Below are 23,111 nucleotides of genomic sequence, written 5' to 3'. Positions count from 1 at the left end.
GGAGGAGTTGATGTGAGGTACGGGGTGGGGCATGTGAGGTACAAAGGGGGGAGGGATGATGAGGTACAAGGGGGGGAGGAGTCATGAGGTACAAGGGGAGGAGCGGTGATGTACATCACCCCTTGCACAAGGGGGTGAGGGAAGGTGATGTCAGGTTTGTGTGTGTGTTGCATTTTGTTTGTGTGTAGCATTTTGTGTGTGTGTGTTGCATTTTGCGTATTGCATTTTGTGTGTGTGTGTGTGTGTGTGTGTGTGTGTGTGCTGCATTTTGCGTATTGCATTTTGTGTGTGTGTGTGCTGCATTTTGTGTATTGCATTTTGTGTGTGTGTGTGCTGCATTTTGTGTATTGCATTTTGTGTGTGCGTGTGTTGCATTTTGTGTGTTGCAATGGGGGAGATTGAGGAAGCGGGATTGAATGAAAGGAGTGTAATTAAGTGATTGCGGAGAGAGGGAGTGGAAGGAGGTGGGGGGATATGGGAGAGAGAAATACACGTGGAGAGGGGAAAATAGGGGAGGTGGCTCACGAGGATGTGAACGGCGGGGCTCGCAAGGCCACAGACTCGTGGGGGGGGGGGGGGGGGGCCCGGTATAAACTCTAGTTCTGAGCCCCATGAAATCTGTCTGCGGCCCTGCCCACTTCTTCCCCTGTAGAGATAGGCGGAGGGAAATGGTAGGCGACGACGGGCCCCCAGCATTAAAGAGACGGTAACCCAGTAGAGGAATCAGCACTTGTTACACAGACAGAGCAGGACGGCCAGGGAGGAGCGCGCCCAGTGTCTGCGGCTAGAGCACGCTCCTCACCTGGTGTCGTCCTGCTCTGCCTGTGTAACAAGTGCTGATATCTCTACCAGCTTACCTTCTGTTTAACGCCGGGGCCCACTGCCGCCGCTACATGCCATCTTCCCCTGCCTGTCTCTACTACCAGTTACCGCCCAATGGTAGGCATGGGGGAGATCTGGAGATGAGGGGGAGGAGGAAAAAAAATTGCAGTCTGTATTATCTTACATTACTATGCTGATTTATTTAAAGTGTATGGTGAATTTTACACCACTTTGAAGAAAAAAGCCCAGTAGTATTTGTGAAAAAAAGCTATTGAATCTCATTGTGGATGGGTGCAGAGAGGTTAAAGTAGAGGGTGGGAACCTCTCTGCACCCATCCACAATGAGCTTCATTAGCTTTTCCAGTGGCGGATTTCTTATTAGGCCCGGGTCTAGGGCAGCAAAATTTTGGGTCGGCAAAAATGTCCGTCCCCATATAGATGAGTAATCTATATTTTATATTGAATCTATATTTATGTGTGCGGTATATTTAATTTGATTATACAGAATACGTTGATTTTTAATGGGGCACTGATAAAATGTTTGCCCGGGGGCCCGCTCATTTCTAGCTACGCCACTGCATTGTTTCCTCACTTATGGATGAGAACTGTCATTGCTACACTGTTCTGAAATGTTCCTGTTCAAGCATCAAGTACAAAGCTCTGCAAAGCTTTTCTCTACTTCTTCTCAGCTTCTTTGACGAATTTAGCAGTTAGTCCAACTTCCACTGGGGCCTTTTCATTCGTAGTACATTTTATTGGCTTTGCTGCTTCTTCTGGAAGGATGCATGGTATGTTGGTAGAATTGTCATGTGTCATGTGTCTTCCGATTGCGTCATTTGCTTAATTATGCACTTTATTTATTTTTATTTTTTTATAATTGAAGTCTTTTTTATTTTTGATCCATAGTCGTGTGGTGTGTGTTCAACTACATAATGTTCAACGCTGTACAGGTTACATTGTATTACATACTGCTTATACCCTTTTTCCCATTTTATTTCAACACTGTAATTGATCTGTACATTCGTTGTATTACATCTTTAAACAAACGCTATATTATATTTTGATGCAGAAGCTAAATAAGAAACTGAAGTAGACCATTATGATGGTCCGTGAAATACAAGTGGTATGTATGACTTGGCTGCAAAAATAACTTATGATGAGACCATTAAGAGTTCTCTAAATCACCAAAGAACCTGAATTAATAGGTGTCGTCAGTTTATAAATAGCATTTTTAATGTAATGATGTGTAGAGTCTGGGATTGTAATACATTTTCAAGCATCTAATACGTGTTTTAGCTGACCAGGATTAGCTGTGCAACCCATTATCAGTATTAAAATATGCATGGAGATTTCATTGGGAGTTATGTGGGTATTATTTTAATGTATTTGTCTCTAATAATCGTTCATATTACTGAGCCTCCACCAACCAAAAGACAACCATACTGCATAAAAAGATCTGAGACTTATGAACATAGGTTTTTCAGTGAGAAGATTAGAAAATGTTATGCAAAGTTTGAGTTGCCATATTGGTTTCGGAGAAGTGGACATTTGTTGTTGATGTGAGACTTTTTCATAGATGTCACAGCTTGAAAAAGGGACCTTTTTGTTACGGCTTTGAAAGATCTCCATACATTTGCATCTTTGAACTCTTGCTGGCCCACAAAAGTATCATTGAATAAACAATGGATCTACAGTATTTACTGCACTGTGACTTTTTTGGAACAAAAGACCTAATCCTTCCAAAAAAAGTAGTAGCCACTTTTATCCCTCTTTGCTGTCGTTGGCCTGTATGCTGTGAAACAGTCTTCCCTTTGCTTTTTGAGAAATGGGAACACGCCTTCACAGCAGTGAATAGTGGCAGTTATCATGAAACTGGTCCTTAAACCCAACATGTACCCTTTTCTATTTCATAAAATATATTTCTGAATGGATTATGTAACCCATTTTTTTTTGTCTGTTTGTGATTAAACATATTTAGTGGGGTGACATTTATGGCTACATGATTTTCCTGATGCATTGCCATTCAAACTTAAATACCAAAATGTATGCACTTGTATTATTGAGGCGAAAAAGTACCGTTTGGGGTATTTGCAGTGCTATGGTCAATTTTTTTACAACAACCATTTTGTTCAGGGACTTCAGAAACTTGTTAGAGTCAATTTTGAGTGCTCTTTAAAAGATCACACAGTGCTGTATCACCATTATGAAATGTAAATCTAAGATTTGTGGTGCATATATTTTTGAAAGACAAACCTTACATTCCATTGAGTAAAGTAAAATGGGGACGGGGGGGTAAGGTATTGTGTATTATGGCATGAACAGTTGTGGCCAAGGCTAAAAGGCCTCCAAGAATCTTGGTGGTCAGTCAGTGTTTGGAATGATCGTACTCTTTTAAATAGTGGCTCGCCTTGTGTAAATATTTTACGTGGAATACTGTAGGAGTCGTGACAATTTTTTTTTTTTTAATTCCGCCTTCATTCACTGTTGTATTGTCAAAAACCATAGATTGAAATGGAGGTAAACCCCATCAGATACTTCTCGATTTTTTTAAGATTCAACAAATAAGGTAGTAAATTCTACAGTTAGTAGTGAAATGTTGATAGAATGGGAGTGGCAAGAAGGTATTGTAGATGTTGTTCAGAAGTTGAATACCAATATGGCTCCATGGTTGGTATGACTGTACGTTTCTCTGGTTTACAATTCTGTTAACATTCTTAGAAACTGATTATTTAGACAATCTTCAATTTGGGAAATCAACTGATTTTCGTGTCCATTTGGAAAACTTTTACTTTTAAGACTTCATTGTATTGGACACGGTTCATCTTCCCTTTGTATCAACTGTCATATGGCTTCCTGAGTTTGCTGTACTAGAAACCTAGTCTTGAAGTTCAAATATGTAAGTGAGCAACCAGTCCACTCTTCTCAGAATACAGCAAACTATTTTTTCACTAAATTACACCAGCATTATGGCTTTGTTGATCCCATGCCATACTTGTTGGCCATCTGGTACTGTACAGTACACAAAAAACGAAGTGTATGCTATGGAACAGAATCCTTGCAAATATTTTCATGATTGCCACTTAGACAAATATTGTGAAAGTGGGCTCACTTTTGGCCGTCACTAGAAAATGTAGGGTCAACAGATGATGGGTTTGCTGAGACTCTCTCAATTTTATATGAATGTAGCCTAATCTCTGGGAAAACAGTGACATTGATTTGTTTTGTAGAGTGAATGGAACATGAACCATTGCTTCCTATGTTCCATATAGAGCGAAAGGGTAGCCACATATCAACATTCATGAGTAGCTTTATCAGATCAATTGATTAGCTTTCGAAATTTACTTTAGCTCCATGGTTGACTCGTTTACTTCACACACCCATGTACAAGTAATATACTCCAACTTTGTTTTTCAACATTCTCAAACACCTAGTTTGACACACCATCCCTTCCACAATTATAATCCTATGTGCCTACCATATAAGAGACCTGGGATGGACAAACAAGGGGCTACAAAAGACAGATCGACAAGAAGTGTCTCGGAGGTCTGGAGCAGAAAGGCGAGGATAATATAGTAGTGGAATAATAGCAGGTTGAGTAACAGTGTTTGGCATGTGGGGGTGATGGAACCTGGCACATGGGACATTAAGGGCTGAGTGCGATAATGAATAGAATAGTTGAGATGGGGCATATGAGGCTTGATCAAGGCGAGGCTATTGTCTGCCTTGTTAATCTAATATTGCTGAAATGAACATACTGTAGAAATGGATGAAATGGACTAGGGGGATCTCTGGAGTTGAGGTTGTTGGTGGTGGGCAGAATCTATTTAGTCTCCATTTTGTCTGTCTTTGTCTTGACAAGTGTCTGTCTTATGTTTCATGCTGTGTTCCTGCAATCATTTGTGTTCATTCGTGTATGAAAGAAATGTGTATGTTGCTAGTGTATCAGGTTGGCTACCAGGAGACTCGTGGACAAAATCGGCCTATGGCTCAATTCCCAGAAATGAGAGGGAAGCATATATTCTGCACTATATTCAGACTTAGAGATGAAAATTTTATCCTAATATACCTTGTTCATTGTATTAAGACGTTTTAACTCAGTTTTTATTTATTTAGTGACCTTTATAATGATTGGTTTAGAAAAGGGAGGAGATATTGTATTCTGCCTAGCAACTTGTTTTAGACAAAGAAACTCGTGTGTATAAATAGACTGCAAGGGCCCTCCCCTTGCATAGTCTCGAGACACTCCTGTATGATCATTCAGAATATTACAATAAACGAACTCATTATCCACGCCCCGTGTTTGCTCTTATCTTTGTGCATTTGCAAACAACGACAGCCTTATCCTTTTAAATGGGCGTGCATGTTGACCGCTAAAACAGATCACATCATCCTTTTGCTCTGTGTTAATAGAGCAGTTACTTAAATTTGTGTTTTTGCCCCATTTTTATTTATTACACCCACACACACCTGGGGTCACCCTGAACCAAGTGCCACTTTTTTTTCCCCTTTACCAGGACTGCATGTTTCACGAGATACATACCAGTTAAGTTACCAGGTGTAAATCACCCTCTAGAAACAATTGCTACCAAATCGGGCCATTGGGAAGCTGCAACATCATTGATTTGTGGCTTTCTATTGGATGGCCATTTAAATCCTCTTAAATGAAGCAATAACTGCAACTTCACCAGTAAGTATCTCTGGAAGTAGGGTTGTTCCCAGATAAAAAAAAAAGTGCGATTCTGCCACCTCCCTGCTGGTTCCAATCCTGCAAGGAAAAAAAATGGAGGTTGATTGATTGCTCCTTTTAACCACAAACCTTTTGGCCCCTCATTGCCGAAAACCACTCGCATATATTTATGCGTACTTATTTCTGGAATGGAACCTCACGCATTGATTTGAAGCCGTGATTTCATAGTAGTTGTTACTACCAGGCATCGTCTAAAACAAATTATGATTGACGACAATGAATGAGAAGTTATTAAGTGAGATTGGAAGGGCTGCCAAACGCTCCAAATCTGAGCTATTTGGTTGAGTGGCTCTTCTCTCTCTCTCTCTCTCTCCAGCACTGCAAACCTTTCCAATAAGATGAATGTAATGCAGTATTTTATGTTGGCCTGCAGCACTATTTTTAAAGAGATACATTGCTTGTTCTTTTGTCTGATTAAAATATAAATGAAAGGGGAGGGGTGGGGGTGGGGGGGGGGGGGGTTATTACCTTTATTACCTTCAAATGTTTAAATATGAGAGCAGTTGGGATAATTCCCTGTCTGCATGGCCTGATTGAGTGTCGGGTTGTTGCATATGAAATCTGACCTCCCCCCACCCCCCACACTGGATGGTTTGAGCTGGAAGCTGGATGAGGCTGGATTTTGTCAGTTCATTCCAGATGAAACCGGTTGGAGGCAGTTCCCAAAGCCTACAGTCCTAATGTAGTAATGGAGATGGGATTTTATTTGATAGCCATCTTGCCAATCTTGTTTTTGTAATTTGCAATAATTGGTTGGGACAAGAAATGTGGATCCAAGGCATGGCTTAAATGTGTATGCAGCAGCAGCAACATCTAAACAGTCATTATATACCAAATTAGAGCAATGACTGTTTTCTTTGTCTCTGGTTATGAATGATGTGCTAGTTGCTGTGAGAATATTCTAAAATAAATTCAAGAGTTGGTCATTTTTTTGCATTAAGAACTTTGATTATAGATCATATATAATATATGTATATGGCACTGCTGGCGTATATGTATTACTGAAGACCTTTTTTTTTTTTTTTTTTTTTACCTCAAGAATTAAAGGGGTTGAAAAGCATAGAGATGCATGTATTTGGTTACATTGTTACATTGCATATTACGTGGAATTGGTATGCGTAGCGTTTTGAACTGTTAAGGTGTCCCCCTATTAAAGGGTCGCCCCACGGTACTCGTGAAGATTTTAAAGATAAAACGTAAAGGTGTCGTATACCTTTTTAACACTTCCGATTAATACAGTTGGTAATAAACATTTGAACTAATTACTCACAGGGAGTCAGTCCTGTTGTATTGAGCAAAGCCGGGAACGTCAATAATAAGCACTGAAGCACATCAATAGTGTGAATAATGCTGCATATTGTCGCCATGTTTTGTGTGGCAGACTCAAGTAAGGGTGTTTCAACTGCTGATTTAAAAAAGGGTTGCAACATACAGCCCTGATATTCGAGCTGGGTTTTTATTTCCGGTTTATTTATCAGGTAGGTACAAAATAATTTTTTTATTTTTTTTTGCAACAGATTCTCAATTTAGTTTTTATTGTTATGCCTTCTTTGGCTCCAGTTGTGAAGTCAGGGAGCGCAGGCACCAGGATAAACATGAAAGGAAAAAAACATAACACAAATAATAGTGCAATACTGTATGATGGAGGGATGGTAAAACTAAAATGGGAACATGGAAGGTGGACAAAAATGAAAATTGCTACACAGATGGATAAAATAACAAATGGGTTTAGTAGGTAAACATCATGGAGCACACAGATGCAGTGGGAACTTACAAGAAAGCCCCAGAAATCAGGCAATGGAAATAGAGCACAGTCAGAGTCTCTGGTTCCTGTGCCAATAGAAGCCCGCTGTGTCCGCAGTGTGACGCAGTCACGTGGTGCGGAAGACTGAGTGAGAGAATCAAACCCGGAAGTCCTGTGGTGTCCTGCAGTGGAAGAATCGCCAGCGCAGCTTGACCCCCTGCAGCAGTTTCACCACTTACAGGTTTTTTACCTCCCACAACGGACTCTGACTGTGCTCTATTTCCATTGCCTGTTTTCTGGGGCTTTCTTGTAAGTTCCCACTGCATCTGTGTGCTCCATGATGTTTACCTACTAAACCCATTTGTTATTTTATCCATCTGTGTAGCAATTTTCATTTTTGTCCACCTTCCATGTTCCCATTTTAGTTTTACCATCCCTCAATCATACAGTACAGGCATACCCCGGTTTAAGGACACTCACTTTAAGTACACTCACGAGTAAGTACATATCGCTCAATAGGCAAACGGCAGCTCACGCATGCGTCTGTCAGCACGTCCTGAACAGCAATAGCGGCTCCCTACCTGTACCGAAGCTGTGCGCAAGCGGGGAGACTGTAGAGCCTGTTACAAATGTGTTATTTACATCAGTTATGCACGTATATGACGATTGCAGTACAGTACATGCATCAATAAGTGGGGGAAAAGGTAGTGCTTCACTTTAAGTACATTTTCGCTTTACATACATGCTCTGGTCCCATTGCGTACGTTAATGCGGGGTATGCATGTATTGCACTATTATTTGTGTTATGTTTTTTTCCTTTCATGTTTATCCTGGTGTCTGTGCTCCCTGACTTCTCAACACTGCAACTAGTTAAGGATCTACAAGGCAGATCCATTGAAGGTTGAGCTGCAATTGAACACTGGTTGTATATTTTCATTTTAATATTTTTATTTAAATTTTATTTGTTGATTTATTACAGTTTGCAATTCCCCCCACCTGGAACACCCTCAGGAGCGCCTGGTGATTTCTGTGTTCTTGGCTCCAGTTGTACCTGACATCTAATTAGTAACTCATGGTGGAATGGATTTTAAAGCTACAGTCCAAGCAATATCCTACATGTTTAATATAAAAAAAAAAAAATTTTTTAAATCAGTTCTTTATGTGCAGCATTAAAAAAAAGAAAAACCTCTAAATATAAATATATATATATATTTTTACATATTACAATGTAAGGAGCATTTCTTGTTTCTATAGCAACCATTTACAAAGTCACATCCCCTTCCTCTTCTGAAACAGGCTCTGACACTGCCCTCTTTGAGCCCTGCCCTCTCTCTAGCAGTGCACCAATTGTATCTAGTGACTGCCTGGTCACATGATCTTCTCCACAGAACTTTGCATCTTTGGTCCTCTTCTTCTACCTTGATGTATATGAGGGGTGCGCAGGCTATTGGAGTTGTGCCCCTCTTACCTCGTTTTGCGATGCCATGGCAAGGCGTCACATCACACATCTGTATCCCGGTAAGTGAAGTTGTAGAGGCCTCACGCGATCCCCCGGCATGTAATTTTAATGCCTTGGTGAAGAGCGCGTGACCTCTGCAACCGCCCGCGCCCCCCCAGTTTGTGCACCCCTGATGTATGTAGTCCTTAAAGAGTCCTTAGTCTGGGTGGTGGTGGGTCCTCCCCGCAGTACTTAAATCCACAAACCAGGGAGGGGTCTCTATATAGAGACCAACCAACGGAGCAATGGAGCACTGACTGTAAACAATGACAGAGTTTGAATCGGGAACCTGGTTCAATTCCTTGTGTTCTGACCTTGGACAATTCACTAACTCCTTGTGCCTCAGGCACCAAAAACCTAGATTGTAAGCTCATCTGGGCAGGGACTGAGTATGTACAAATTGCTGTGCTACGTACCACTTAATTGTTAACTGTAATTGTAAAGCGCTTTGAATCCCATTGGGAGAAAAGCGCTATACGAAATAGTTATTATAGCCCTCAACACTGGAAGTCCAAGTTGGCGCCGACTTGTATAGTTGCCGATTTTTAGGAGTGCCTTTAATCGGGTCCACCAGTTAGGACGTAGTGGGCGGCCAGGAGGGGCTGATCCGAGGGGATGGAACTACATGCCAAGGACAGCCCTAAGGCGGGCACACAAAGTGTGGGGGAAAAGCGAAGGAGCCAATGGGATTGGGTGAGGAACTGGCTACTTGTGTCCGAGGAACAGTGCCCCGCCGAGTCTCTCCCTTCAAGCGTATACATTCTCTCATATTGTTCCTAGGCCATACCACCAGGCCCCCACCATGAATCACCCCTGGTACAGACATTGTTCTTGGGTCAGACATTCAATGAGTCACATGTCTAAACATAATATACATGTAAGACCAGGGCTGGGCTTCTTGTCACCCAAGAGTGAAAAATGATCCCTTGCATCAGGGTAGCCATAGGCAGCATGCGTGCTTAACCTTTTATTGTGGGTGCCAAGCTGCCCCTGCCATAAAAATGATTTCCCTACTAGGGTAATAAAGCAATGATCAGGTTAGATTACCTCAAGACAGCTGTCAGGATGGTGGTATTCTAAATTGTATTTTTAGAAGAGTGCTGTCAAAATGTGTATTGTAAACAGGTTCTAAACCACAAACACAGCAAACTAATAGACTAAAACAGAGGTAAAGTGGACCCCAGTACTATTTGTTGTGCCACAGGGAACCCATTTATGTATCCTCTCCCCAAAGAAAGATGACTAATGGGTTTTTATGGATACACAAGCCTTGATTGGTTATATTACTGGTATAGACTAACATACAGGTAGGTCCCTTGCCTAGATAAACAGTCACCAAGAAACCCATATATGATGTTTTTATAAGGACATATAGTCTGTGTAGTCTCATCTGCCCAAAAGTTACCTCCATTATGTGTAGAGAGCCCATAAGTTTCTAGTCCTGCAAATGTATGCATATGGCTAATGCTCCTCAGGGTAAATAGGCGGGTAATTGTTCCAACTATAGTGTTAATGTTTCATTGTCTTGTCGTAAACGTGTTGGCTTATATTTTATTGGGGGCCAATTTTGATGCACATAGATATTTTTTTTGACCGGATTTTGATCTGCCGGTTCCTTTGGTCCCCGGATCAATCTCAAAAAGTGCGATTCGCCTCTTCCGGATTTTTTTATTTTATTTTTTTTCCCCATTGACAATTCAATCCCTGAATTCCGCAATCCTCCCGCGGATTGTATCCGATAGCAGTTTTTCATTCGCATTGAAATAGGTACCATCCGTCGACTGATTTTTACACTGTGGAACGATTTTTGAATGGAAAGCTCGAAAGTCAGTCAAACTGATTTTTGACAGTTACGGTCATTTCTAACCACAATAACAGAAAACTCGGAGGATCAAACAAAAATGTTGCAGCCCTCTGGGAATACCCTGAATTTAAAAAAAAAAAGAAGAAAAAAAAGGTAAAATTACATTTTAATTAGGATGTTAAATACTAGTTTTTAGTGCAAAGTAAATATTTATAGAGGTATACATAGTGTATTAAGCTTATGTATCCGTAGTAAAGATGGTTAAAAAAAAGATTGGTAAACAAACCGCCAACCATTGGAACTATTCTAGTACATTTTAAAGCAAGGTTTTTCCAAAGTTCTGTACTGTACTTATAAATTTACTGGTTTGATCCACTTGGGTTTCTCTTCCTATTCGATGTAAGTTTTTGTTTTGTTTCATACATGCCAACCATGGCCTGTTCCTTGCTGACTTTTTATAGCAGTTGGTGGAAAGGAATTTTGGAAAATCTTATTGTGTTGGTTGGATTTTTAACCCTGTTTATTTCCCAATGTTGATCTTCACATTACTTAATAATTGATTCAGACACCCTTCTTGGCTGCTAGTATTGTGAAGAAATCATTAGATGGAACGGCACCATTAAACACATGTAATCAAACTTGAATCAAACATGTGGTTGGTCGTCTTGGTTTCTTTGAAATTAAGACTTTTCTTTAATCTTGGCCTATGAATGGGGGAGTGCTTGTCAATCAAGTGTCTAGCCTACCCTGTCCATTAAAGGCCTAACAAAGATTAGCAACGAGCAGAGTAACTGTGTACATTTTCTCAGCTTCCGCATCAAACGGTTTAAATGTGAAATAAAATCTAGGATTGTCTTTAAGGGCACTGCGTGAGATAATGTTGTATTAGAAAGTTGGTTCCATTACAAATGTTGCCTTTTTGTAATAAGTATTTTCTGTTCCTTTGTACACAGTTGGAGTTATCCGCTGCCCGGTATGTAACCAGGAGTGTGCAGAGAGAGACATAATCGACAACTACTTTGTGCGCGACGCCACTGAGGTTCCCAGTAGCACTGTAGAGAAACCAAGCCAGGTGAGTGTACTGTAATTTTTTGGAAACCGAATAATTGATGTGTGCGCAAAGGCTTAAATTACCTCGTCTAGTACTTGAGGGAAGGTTCATATTCATTAAAGTAAACTCTGGTAGTTTACAGGGTTTGTGGCATGGCGACTGACTTTATGTTCCAAGGGCCTTGGTAAAGGGTATGGTGTGGTTCTAGAATAACTTACGACTGGTTCAGAACTCAAAGGGCTTTAGGGGAGGGTGTGTGGTGACACAGGCTGTCATGAAGGGTGTTTGGTTACTGGTTCTATATTCTTAAAGCCTTGTGAAGGTGCACATAGACTTGTTCTAGGCTCTGAGGCTCTTCTGAAAGGATATGGAGACTGGTTCTAGATTCCAGACCATTGCCATTATATGGGAAGTCTGAAAAGTATATGACGTGTCTTTAGCAAGCATGCTCATACTTTGGAATATTGGACTTTCATCATCTATAAAAAATACAAGTAATATATGAATTGGTTTTTTTTTCTCCCCCCCCCCCCCCCCCCCCACAATAATTTCTGTAGGCTATTGGTTTCTTTCAATTATTATTATTATTATTTTTAATTAAATCATTTGACTGTTAATATATATTTTTTCCCCCTTTATTTTGGATGTTTAGCAAGTTTGTACAAGCTGTGAGGATAATGCAGAAGCTCGTGGCTTTTGTGTGGAATGTGTGGAGTGGCTTTGTAAGAATTGTGTCCAAGCCCACCAGAGAGTAAAATTTACCAAGGACCACACAGTACGGCAGAAGGAGGAGGTCCCCCCTGGTAAGATATTTTGCAAGTGCATTTAGTTAGGGTTCATCCACCAAACATAATAATCTTGCACTCGTAAAATAAAAAACCGATGCAGCTTTTTATAGTAGGTGCCATTTTTCTCAGTCATCTTAAGTGGGTTTTTTTACAGTATTTGTAACCTTATTCCAGAAAATTGAAATTTGTTTAATAGTATGGTGAAGAAATCTTAAACCTTTAACCCGTTTAAGGTTGCCCATCTTTTAAAAAAAAAAAGTAAAGGTGTACAGGGATATACCAAATAAGTAAACATGGGAAGGATGTTGATCCAGAGACCAATATATGATTGCCAATATTTGGAAGGAAGGAATTTCTTTTTCCCCATAAGAGACTTCATTGGATGAGATTTCCCTGGGGTTTTCAGTTTGCCTTCATCCGGATCAATATACTGTAAATACAAATATAGGATAAAGTTCCTGTCTAAATTTAGCATAGGTTGAACTCGATGGACATGTCTTTTTTTTTTCCCAACCATATCTACTGAGCAACTATGCAAGCAAATGAAATCGGTCTGTTTTTAAATTCTTTGCAAATTACGAAGAATTGTAATTCTATCTGGATCCCTGATGGAGAAGTGATTCTCAATCAAGTGTCTACCTTACCCTGTTGGTGTTAGAGGGCCAAGAAAGATTAGGCGTTAAGAAAGTGCCAGTGGTTGCCTGTTCAGTGCCAGTGAAACTGGGTAAAAAGAGAAAATCGGATTGGTTCCATTTTCTATCACCTGGATTTAACTCTTTGAACATGTAACTGCAATTTGGTTTACTTTTGGCCCTAGGAATGACTGCTTTCAGAAACATGTAATGTGGGTAACATTTAAATCTGCCATACTGCTTTCCTCCTTCCCCTTTTGTTAGCTCATTATTACATGACTTATCTGTTTGAAGAATTGCCCATCTTCTTTTTTTTTTTCTTTTAATAATGTTGAAAACTGTGGTCTGTCTCCACAGAAGCTGCTGGCGTGAATAGCCAGCGTCCGGTTTTCTGCCCTTTCCACAAGAAGGAGCAGCTGAAGCTGTACTGTGAAACTTGTGATAAACTGACATGCAGGGATTGTCAGCTACAGGAGCACAAGGAGCACAGGTATTCTGATTTAGCCTTTTGGGTGCCCTTGAGACATAGCTACTAAGTCAGTATTTTTATGCCAGGGTTCCTAGGAACCCTTGGGTTCCCCGGGCGTCCCTAAAGGATTCCCTGCAATTTTCTGGTCAATTGACAATTGTATCAAATACAGAAGAATTTACAATGCATCTGATCTCAGACGCGCTATTAGAGAGGGTTGGGGTTCCTTACAATGCATCTGATCTCAGACACACTTTTAGAGAGGGTTGGGGTTCCTTACAATGCATCTGATCACAGGTGCGCTATTAGAGAGGGTTGGGGTTCCTTACAATGCATCTGATCTCAGACACGCTATTAGAGAGGGTTGGGGTTCCTTACAATGCATCTGACCTCAGACACACTATTAGAGAGGGTTGGGGTTCCTTACAATGCATCTGATCACAGGTGCGCTATTAGAGATGGTTGGGGTTTCCTCAGAATTACACTTAGTGTTCCTTAGCCAAAAAAAGTTGGAACCCACTGTACTACGTCATGAAGTTCTTCCTCAGTTTCCTAGGGGAGATCACGGTCTGCACTCCTGTGGAGATTAGAACGCGACATATAAGGAAGTGGAACAGACACGCCTCCCCTTTCCGTAACAGAGCGATCACATGACCCAGAGTGCCGGAGGTGCTTGAGCACTCTAGTGCCGCGACACTTAGGCCTCGTACATGGTCAGCGCTTATGCACTGACCCGTGCTTCTGCTCGGCACTGAGCCCCTGCAGCCACAATGAGGGCGGCTTTAGCAGGGGCTCGAGCACGCGTCCGCATGCTTGGGGAAGCGTGTGTCTCATGGAGGTTTCAGATTTTCCTGCTTGCCGGAGCGCAGGGCCGGTCACGTGAGCGGTTCGCCCAATGAGGGCGAACCAGCTCCGTGATGTCACTGGCACGCCCCCGACACGCCCACGGACGGCGCGCTGTGTAAGGCCAGGGAAAGCACTGCTTTCCCTGAGCCTCAGCGCGCCCCTGCACTGTTCTATTCACTGTGTCCCAGGCCTAAGTTGAATGCTGCTTTGAGAGTAGATTTTTGGATTGAGATTTTAATTGAGAAATGTGTTTAGTTGGTTTCTATAAAATAGGCTACCTCAATAATCTACTGCCCTCCACTATAAAAAGCCTTTTAATATTGTTGGTGCATTCTTGAATCCTCTTCTTTTGCTGTTATCCTTCTCCCAGCTATTATCTTTCTGCCCTGATTTGCAATTCTGCTAACCTTTTATCCACTGCCTATGTATGCTATTTAAGTAATAATCCCCGACGAACAGGGCATTACCGCCCAATAATGCCCTGGCTGGAAGAGTTAAAGGCCTGAGGTGAAGCTGATGGACTTTAACTCAGCCAGGGCATTATTGGCCAGTAATGCCCTTTTCTGAAGGGATAATTACTATTATAGGCCAAATGCAGGCTTAAAAAAAAAAAAAGAGAGAGACTTTTGTAGACACTTTTAGTCATTTTGATTTTAATCCGTTTGATCGTCTACATTCTTTAACTGCACGTGTTTATTAAAAGCAAATTGTACATGCACACAGCCCATATCTATCTCTATCTATCTCCATCTCCCTCGACACACACTTTGCAGCCCCCTACAAACTGCAGCCCCCTGTAAACCCACAAAACTACACACACATGCCAAAACACTCTGCAGCCCATCTCCACCCTCTACCCCCACTGAAGACACGCACTGCAGCACCCTCTAAACCCACAAAACACACTGCAAACACACACCAACAAAACAGACTGCTGCCCCCTCTACATCCATAAAACACACACCAGCAGCCCACCCTCTGCAGCCCCCTGTAAAAATACACACTGCAGACACACACACCAACAGAACATTCTGCACCCCCCCCCTCCACCCACAAAACATACACTGAAGACACGCACACAACAAAACTCTGCTGCCCCCCTCTACACATACACACAAACCTTTCTCCTCCGTGTTCTCCTGTGCAGAACTCTCTGCAGGTAGGGTGGGGGAGGAGTCAGTGTCTTGCTGCTTCCTCCTGTCCAATCAGCTCCCCTGACTGAGACCTACTTTCACTCTGTGGATGAGAACTGAAAGCTGATTGGCTGAAAAACTTGGCAAGGTGCCAAAAATTCCAGGCTTTTACTGAATGGACAATGCCCGGAATTTTAACCAACTAGAGAGCAGGGATTTCAATAATGCCTGGAATTTACCAGCTTTAGCCTATAATCTATCTTAATATGATCTCTGAATGTGGTCTCTTCATGCCTGGTCTATGTGAAAATTACACTTTATCTTTCACATAAGGAGCTAAAACTTTGTCTAACAGATATATTTTATGAGCGAATTCAGTCATAGATGGCCCACAACAACTGTCTGTAATAAATCCAAGTCACCTTTTGGCGTCGGGTATATTCTTAACAGCTCACTAATATTATCTACTGAAAATCTATATTTGAAACTAGCCACATTCTTTACTATCAGAAATAATCTGTGTAGCACCTGTCTTTATCAATCACACACAAGATGGAAGGGATATCTAACATTGATACATGGCTTATACTCAACTTTGAGGTCCTCAACCTGATGCTAGTATAAGGAAGTTGTTTATTTAAGAAGCTGTTTTTGTGGTATCCGTAGAACACTTGGTCTATTAAAATGCATTATGCAAAATATCTAACTTTGCATGAGCAGTGCTTTTCCCGTTATGTGCCAAGTGAATATTGGTAACTGTTTTAATGACAGTAAATTTAGATGTGTTAATGGAGTATGGTATGTTACAACAGTACAGTAGTTCTCTGCTAAGCATGTTGGCAAGTAGAAGCTTTTTCTTACTTTATTTGCATGTAGGTGATAATGAGATCATTAAGTTAAAACTGCTATCAATTAAATTGATTTTAAAAGGCACCACATGTTATGTTCGTGATACGTTTCAAAAGTGGAATAGCGCTTATAATAGTTATTAATGAAAACGGCCCACTGAAGCTCTGCACAAATTCCTTAAAATAAAGCAAAAAAAAACCACGCACTATTTGCTCTTAAAACCATTTTTAATGAAGATAAAATGTAATAAAGATAAAATGTGGAGATCTTTTTTCTTCTGTCTTCATGGAATTTGTGTGTTTTTAGCATGGCTTTTTTTGTTTTTTTTTTACATGGTGCAAAACTAATTGCTTTGTGTACGGTCTTCGTAGGTATCAGTTCATTGAAGAAGCTTTTCAAAGCCAGAAAGTGATAATCGACACCTTGATTGCAAAATTATTGGAGAAGAGCAAATATATCAAATTTACAGGAGACCAAATTCAAAACAGGTACCGGTACCCTTGGTTATGTCCTCAGACGGCTACCATTTTCTGTTATGTTTGCCACTGTTCAATTATTCGGTATGCCCAGAGTAACATGTAATAATAATTCTGCGGACCTCCGATATCCATCTTATTTTATAAGTCTGTTTGAATTGCATTCGGTGTGAACATGCCATGGCTGTAGCTGGGATGTGATGACATTTGCATACAGATTACATTAACCTCTGCTGCATTGCAGTCTCTTGCATCTTCATCTACTAGCTAATGTTTTCATGGCAACATCCGCCATGTCCCATGGTAAAGAATATATATATATATATATATATATATATATATATATATATATATATATATATATATATATATATATATATATATATATATATATATATATATATATATATATATATATATATATTCGCGTAATTATTTTGTATCACAAATCTGACATTCGTGACCCGAATAGCAAAGGACACTGTATTTCACGATCAAATAATGTTGTTGGTTTTTTTTTTTGATGCTTAGAATACTTGAAGTCAATCAGAACCAAAAGCAGGTGGAACAAGATATAAAAGTTGCAGTTTTTACACTCATGGTGGAGATCAACAAAAAAGGCAAAGCCCTGTTGCATCAGCTTGAGGTAACCTTAATCTATTGTCTAAATCAGGGCTGGCCAACTCTAGCCCTCAAGGGCCTCCCAACGGGTCAGGTTTTCAGGATATCCCTGCTTCAGCACAGGCGGCTGTCATTCTGACTGCTACCTGTACTGAAGCAGGGATAGCCTAAACCTGACCTGTTGGTGGCCCTTGAGGACTGGAGTTGGTCACTCCTGGTCCTAAATGAACCGTGCTGTTTTTGCTCATCTTTGCACGTGTGTTTGCCTCTTGGTACTAAGATGCTTTTCATTCTTGTATGTTAAACCAATAACTAAAAGGGCAGTCCCATCCAAGACCAAGTGAACTAATGGCAGTGACATGGTAGATGTCGCTGACTATTTCTTTATTTTTTTTTATAATTAAAAATAAAAAAAGATATATCGATATATTTTTTAAATTAATGTTTCGATAGTAATAGAATACTTTTGAAGTGTTTCACGCGATGAGACTTAAAACCCACTTGGATTGTAAGCTCTTCAGGGCAGGGTCTCACGTTGACTTTCGTTATCATTTACCTGTTGCACTTATCGCCACTGTCTGTAATTTAGTTGCATTGGATTGAAATTTTGTAGAGTGCTGCGTACATAGTTGACGCTATATAAACCAAATTGTACAGATAAAATGAGTTGAAAGTGAGCTTTGTCTGTTTAAGGAGATTACCAACTGTTTTTATATTCTCCTTTTTTGTTTTTAGCATTAGTTTATTTAAGTAGCCCCAAAGACCGCTGTAGTGTTCACACCGCGACACCCACGGTTTCTTCTCCACTCGGCCGTGCACGGCTGTTTTCCATACAGACTACAAAAGGTCTGATCAGAAAAGCGGTCTTAATCTCCTTGGACAAGCTTCTTTAAAGTCCTCTACTAATGTTACAAAGGGAGACACCCTCCCAAATAGTATGGTCAAAAAATCTTTAACTAATAAACATGGCAGGCAAAACGGTACTTTTTTTTTTTTTAATTTTTTTTTTAAACCTGTAATTTATTCAACCACAAAGGAATGCAATCAGTATTAATCACCACTCCAATCAGAAAATTGATTGGTAACTTTTAGTTTTTATTGCAAATCAATTTAAAGCTGCCAACTCGTATATCAACACTGTCTTGTAAGATAGTCATAAGATTCAGAGATAATTGTGAATTGTGCACGATCCGGAGCATTAGCCTAAAAATTGGGTTTTAAATCATGTAAAATTCTAATTAGAATATGTACAGATTTGTCTTCTGAACCGTGAGCAGAAAATTCACAACAATGGTGCTGTACAATGCTGTTGAAGTCATTACAAAATTTAAAGCTGCAATCACCACTCTTCTCCCCCCTTTCCCCCCCCTCTTTTCCCCCCCCCTCTTTTCCCCCCAACAACCCAAAAACAAAGTCCTAATACACAATGTAATAGTTTTTCTTATGTTAGAAATGTCATTCAGTACGCTTCTTCTGCCTGTTGTGTGAGCTTATTAAAAAAAAAAAAAAAAAAATGGTGGCATGTGGCGGTTTTTTTTTTTAGTGCAAGTGATATTTCTAAGTAATAAACACGCACAAGTCTAAACCACGCCGACTCTTCTGTCTTTGACGCTCTACTCAACACGGCCTGTTACCTGTTTTGCTGCCTCCATTTCACCTCAGGACTTAACGGACATTAGATATTTTATTATTTTCCCCCCTCATCACCTTCTGTGCCTCTCGCGTACCAGACCTCTTGGTAAATATCACGACGTTTGGTCAGACGCCCGCATCACAACCTCTTTGTCCCCGTCTGGTAACATTTCAATAAAGGGATCCCATCTTTTAAATAGTGTTTCAGTTTTTAGCTCTTTATTGGTTTCTGCTTGCATTTTATCCAACATGAATAATTGTGTTAAATATTGTTTTAGCATCTCCATGTAAGGTGGTATATCCTTTATCCATTGTAACATTATGTTTTTTCTGTCTGCCAATGTCATTTCTACGAATTTAGGTATTCTCACCCCGTTATTCATGATCTTCCCTTCCTCCAAGTTGCCAAATATCAAAGAAACTAGTTCTTTACCCGCAGTTATTTTAACAGTCTGCTGTATATAATCCAGCACTTGGTCCCAAATATGTGCAAGCTTGGGTCAGTCCCATTAGCAGTGGTTTAGGTCTGCTTTAGGTTGTTGGCACTTTGGACATCCATTCCTGGATTTGTCTGTGTTCTTGTAACTTATTTTAAAAGCACAATATGCCCTGTGTCCGTTTTAGTTGCATCTCTCTACACGTTTCTGATATAAGTTTTCTAGTTCTATCTAAAGCAGTAAGTATTACATAAAGTACCGTTATTTCCTTAAAATCTTTGTTTCAGGCCACAAAAACCTTTTGCTAAAGCCTCTCATAATTTGTGACTCTTACTAAATTATATATCTGATATAGTGTATCTATTCTCTTTGGAAAGACTACAAAAATGATCAAATATATTATTTGACAATACTTCCTTTTTATAGTTCTTCAGTGATTTTATAATAATGTCACCTGTGCATTGGAATAACCATGTGAACTAGGTATCTCCCGTGTTTCCTTTAGTTCCTGAAGGGTAAGGAGCCTTTCCTGGTCTTCCTTTAATAAATGTCCTATACACCTTAAGCCCTTGCCTCCCCACAATTTGAAAGGATATCTGATTTTGGCCTGGGAGGAAGTTTGCATTTCCCTTAATAGGCAGAAATGTAGAGATTGTGCATGATGATCCCATATTCGACCTTATTGTCTTCCATGCTGCGTGAGTTTCTCTTACCAATATATTATCTTTGCTCTTTCGCGGCAATGCTCCCCACTTTGTATATAGTATATCTCTTAGAGCAGCAGCAGGTATGGCCTATGAATCCATCTCTAAATTTGAGTGGAAACTTTTCTCCAATATCCAATTGCCCACATTCCTTATAACACATGCTAAATTGTACTTCCTGATATCGGGGAAATTAAGTCCCCCGATTCTCTGCATAGTTGTAGTATTTTTATGATTTATATTCTGGGTCGCCCTCCTCTCCAAATCAACCTACTAAATGCTCTATTTAATTATTTGGTATCTGTGTGTTTTATAAGTAATGGTAACATTTGTAAGGGGTAGAGAAGTCTGGCAGAGCTGACCATTTTAATCAGTTGGCGTCTCCGTGACAGGTTCAGAGGGAGGTTCTGCCACCCTTCCAGTTCCTTTATTACCCTCTGAAAAATACTCTTAAAATGGTCTACATATATTTTTCCCAGGTCTGCTGCAATATTAATACAGTACCCAGATATTTTATAGATTTCCTTGTCCTTTTAAAGGGTAACTTCTCATCCCATGTTACATCATTCTTATTTGTGAGGATCAATATTTCTGTTTTTGTAACATTAACTTGGAACCCTGAGAATTTACCAAATTCTCCAATAGCTTTAAATATTTTGGGCAACGCCTCCTCCGGATTAGACACTAAGAGCAGCAGATCGTCCGCAAAAGAGCTATATACCTCATACTTCCCTATGTTGATTCCCTTAACTTTCCATACGTCTCAGATATTCGGTCAAAATCCTGATAGCTAAATTAATGAGCAAAGGTGACAGAGGTCCACCCCCTTACTCGTACCTCTGTATAATTTAAACTTGGGAGACAGTAACCCCCGCAGCCATTATTTTAGCTTTTGGAACTACGTACATTGATTGTATTATCCTAAGGAAAGGTCCCTCAATCCCCACTTTTTTTGTAGTACCTGGAACATATTCTTCCATCTTACATTATCAAAAGCCTTTTCGGCGTCTATTGATATTATAATATTATTTTTATTATTTTTTTATTTTAGATTTGGTTCAGTTTACGGCAGCTATAACTTTTCTAATCTTTACCCGGATGTCTCCCCTTTACAAATCCAGATTGATCTGGATGGATCAATTTTGGTAGGATTGATGCTAGTCTCTCTAACATTTTTGCGAGGATTTTGATTTAATAATGAAATTGGTCTATATGATTCTGGAGTTTTTCCCTTCCTTGTGAAGAATCCTTATGAAAGCCCGTTTCTAATTATTCTTCCATTTTTTATATATCTTTGAACGCTTCCTTAAGTGGTAGACCTATTTCCGTATTTAAGATTTTATAGAATTCAGCCCCAAACCCATCGGGCCCTGGTACTTTGCCATGTTTAAGTTTTTTTTATTTATTTTTTAATTGACTATGATATTTCTTCTATGGAAATTGGCTCATTTAATCTATGTTGATCTTCCCTTGTTAATTTAGGCAATTGTAAATTTCCCTTGAAATCCTCCATTACCTCTCCATTTTCCTCACGCTTTCCATACATTTTTGATGGTATTCTTGAAATGCTAAAGATATTTCTTTGGGTTCAGTTGAGATTTCCCCATTCGCTTTCTGTATTTTCATTATATGTTTAGATGGTGAGTAGTTCCTGACTAAATTCCCCATTAGTTTGCCAGCTTTATTCACATATCTATATAGATTAAGGTCTCTATTTTGCATTTTTTTTAACTTCCTTTCTCTGCAGCCATATCCCACGTACAGTGTCCTTTAAAAAAAAAATATATATATATATTCCTCTTTTGTGGCCAAAGATGGTTTTAGTTTAAAGCTCCTGTACACTTCACTTAGCTCGTCACTCGCTTTTCTGAATTCCGTGTCTATTGCCTTCCTTTTTTTATTTGAAAAGGCCATTATATCTCCCCTTGGCACCACCTTTGCAGTTTCCAAATACAATTTTCCTTCTTCTTGGTGTGCATTGTTATTGTCCTTGAATTGGTATCATTTGTTTAGTAGGAAAGCTTTAAACTCCTTATTGTGATATAAATGCGAAGGGAACCTCCATATCCTATCTTTGTGCTCTTTCTGCCCAATATTTAGCCCTATCCTTACTGGAGCATGGCCAGAAATCAAGATGTTTTCATTGGAAACCATACTCGGGTTAGGGATTAGATGGTCACTTATTTAAAAAAAAATCGATTCTTAAAAAGGTATTTGAGGATGGAAAAAAAAGGAGTACTCCCTCTCTATGGTGTATATAGTAACATCCAGCAGTTTGTCACCCCTAGCGCTTCCCGCTGAGTCTTAATACCCTTCTGTCCTGGATTTAGTCCCCACAGTAGTATATTTTGCCCTGATTTTGTCTAACAATGGATCTTGAGATACACTACAGTATTGTTACTTTTGTCTTTCAATATTTTTTCCGCCATGCTCTGGAAAAAACTTTGGCTATTTTCATTGGGGCCATCTAGATTATAAATGTTTAATTCTGTTTTGTTTATTTTTACTCTGCATTGCACCAGTCTCCCCGTTGTGTCCCCAGAGGAAGTTATTATTTCCAGGGCAGTGCATTATTAATTAGAATTGCTACACCTCCCTTCTTTACCACTGCTGGGGAATAAATACATTCTCCCACCCAGTCCCGCTTAAGTTTTTTACTTTCGTCTTCCTTCAGGTGGGTTTCCTGAACTAGTGCAATGTCTGTCCTTCATTTTTGTCAGGTTTCTAAGTATTTTGTTTCTTTTTATTGAAGAACGTATGCCCTTTACGTTCCAAGAGACTATTTTCATGTACATTTTACTCTTTGATTATATACTTGCGGTACTCCTGCTGCCTTTGTGGGTATCTTACTCTCTCTT

The 23,111-nt window shown here is 39.9% G+C and overlaps 1 protein-coding gene across 1 annotated transcript in view; it reads left to right on the top strand.

Annotated features, from left to right (window-relative positions):
• TRIM24 (tripartite motif containing 24) overlaps positions 1-23,111 on the top strand; it is a 102,608-nt gene that overhangs the window by 41,805 nt on the left and 37,692 nt on the right. Inside the window, exons 2-6 of the mRNA XM_075602499.1 lie at positions 11,569-11,687; positions 12,319-12,469; positions 13,444-13,576; positions 16,755-16,871; positions 17,391-17,505. Coding sequence (XP_075458614.1) covers positions 11,569-11,687; positions 12,319-12,469; positions 13,444-13,576; positions 16,755-16,871; positions 17,391-17,505 — 635 coding nt within the window. The remainder of the gene's footprint in view (positions 1-11,568; positions 11,688-12,318; positions 12,470-13,443; positions 13,577-16,754; positions 16,872-17,390; positions 17,506-23,111) is intronic.

Source organism: Ascaphus truei, chromosome 5, assembly GCF_040206685.1.
Source record: "Ascaphus truei isolate aAscTru1 chromosome 5, aAscTru1.hap1, whole genome shotgun sequence".
Lineage (NCBI taxonomy): Eukaryota > Metazoa > Chordata > Amphibia > Anura > Ascaphidae > Ascaphus > Ascaphus truei.
This window is presented reverse-complemented; position numbering and strand designations above follow the sequence as displayed.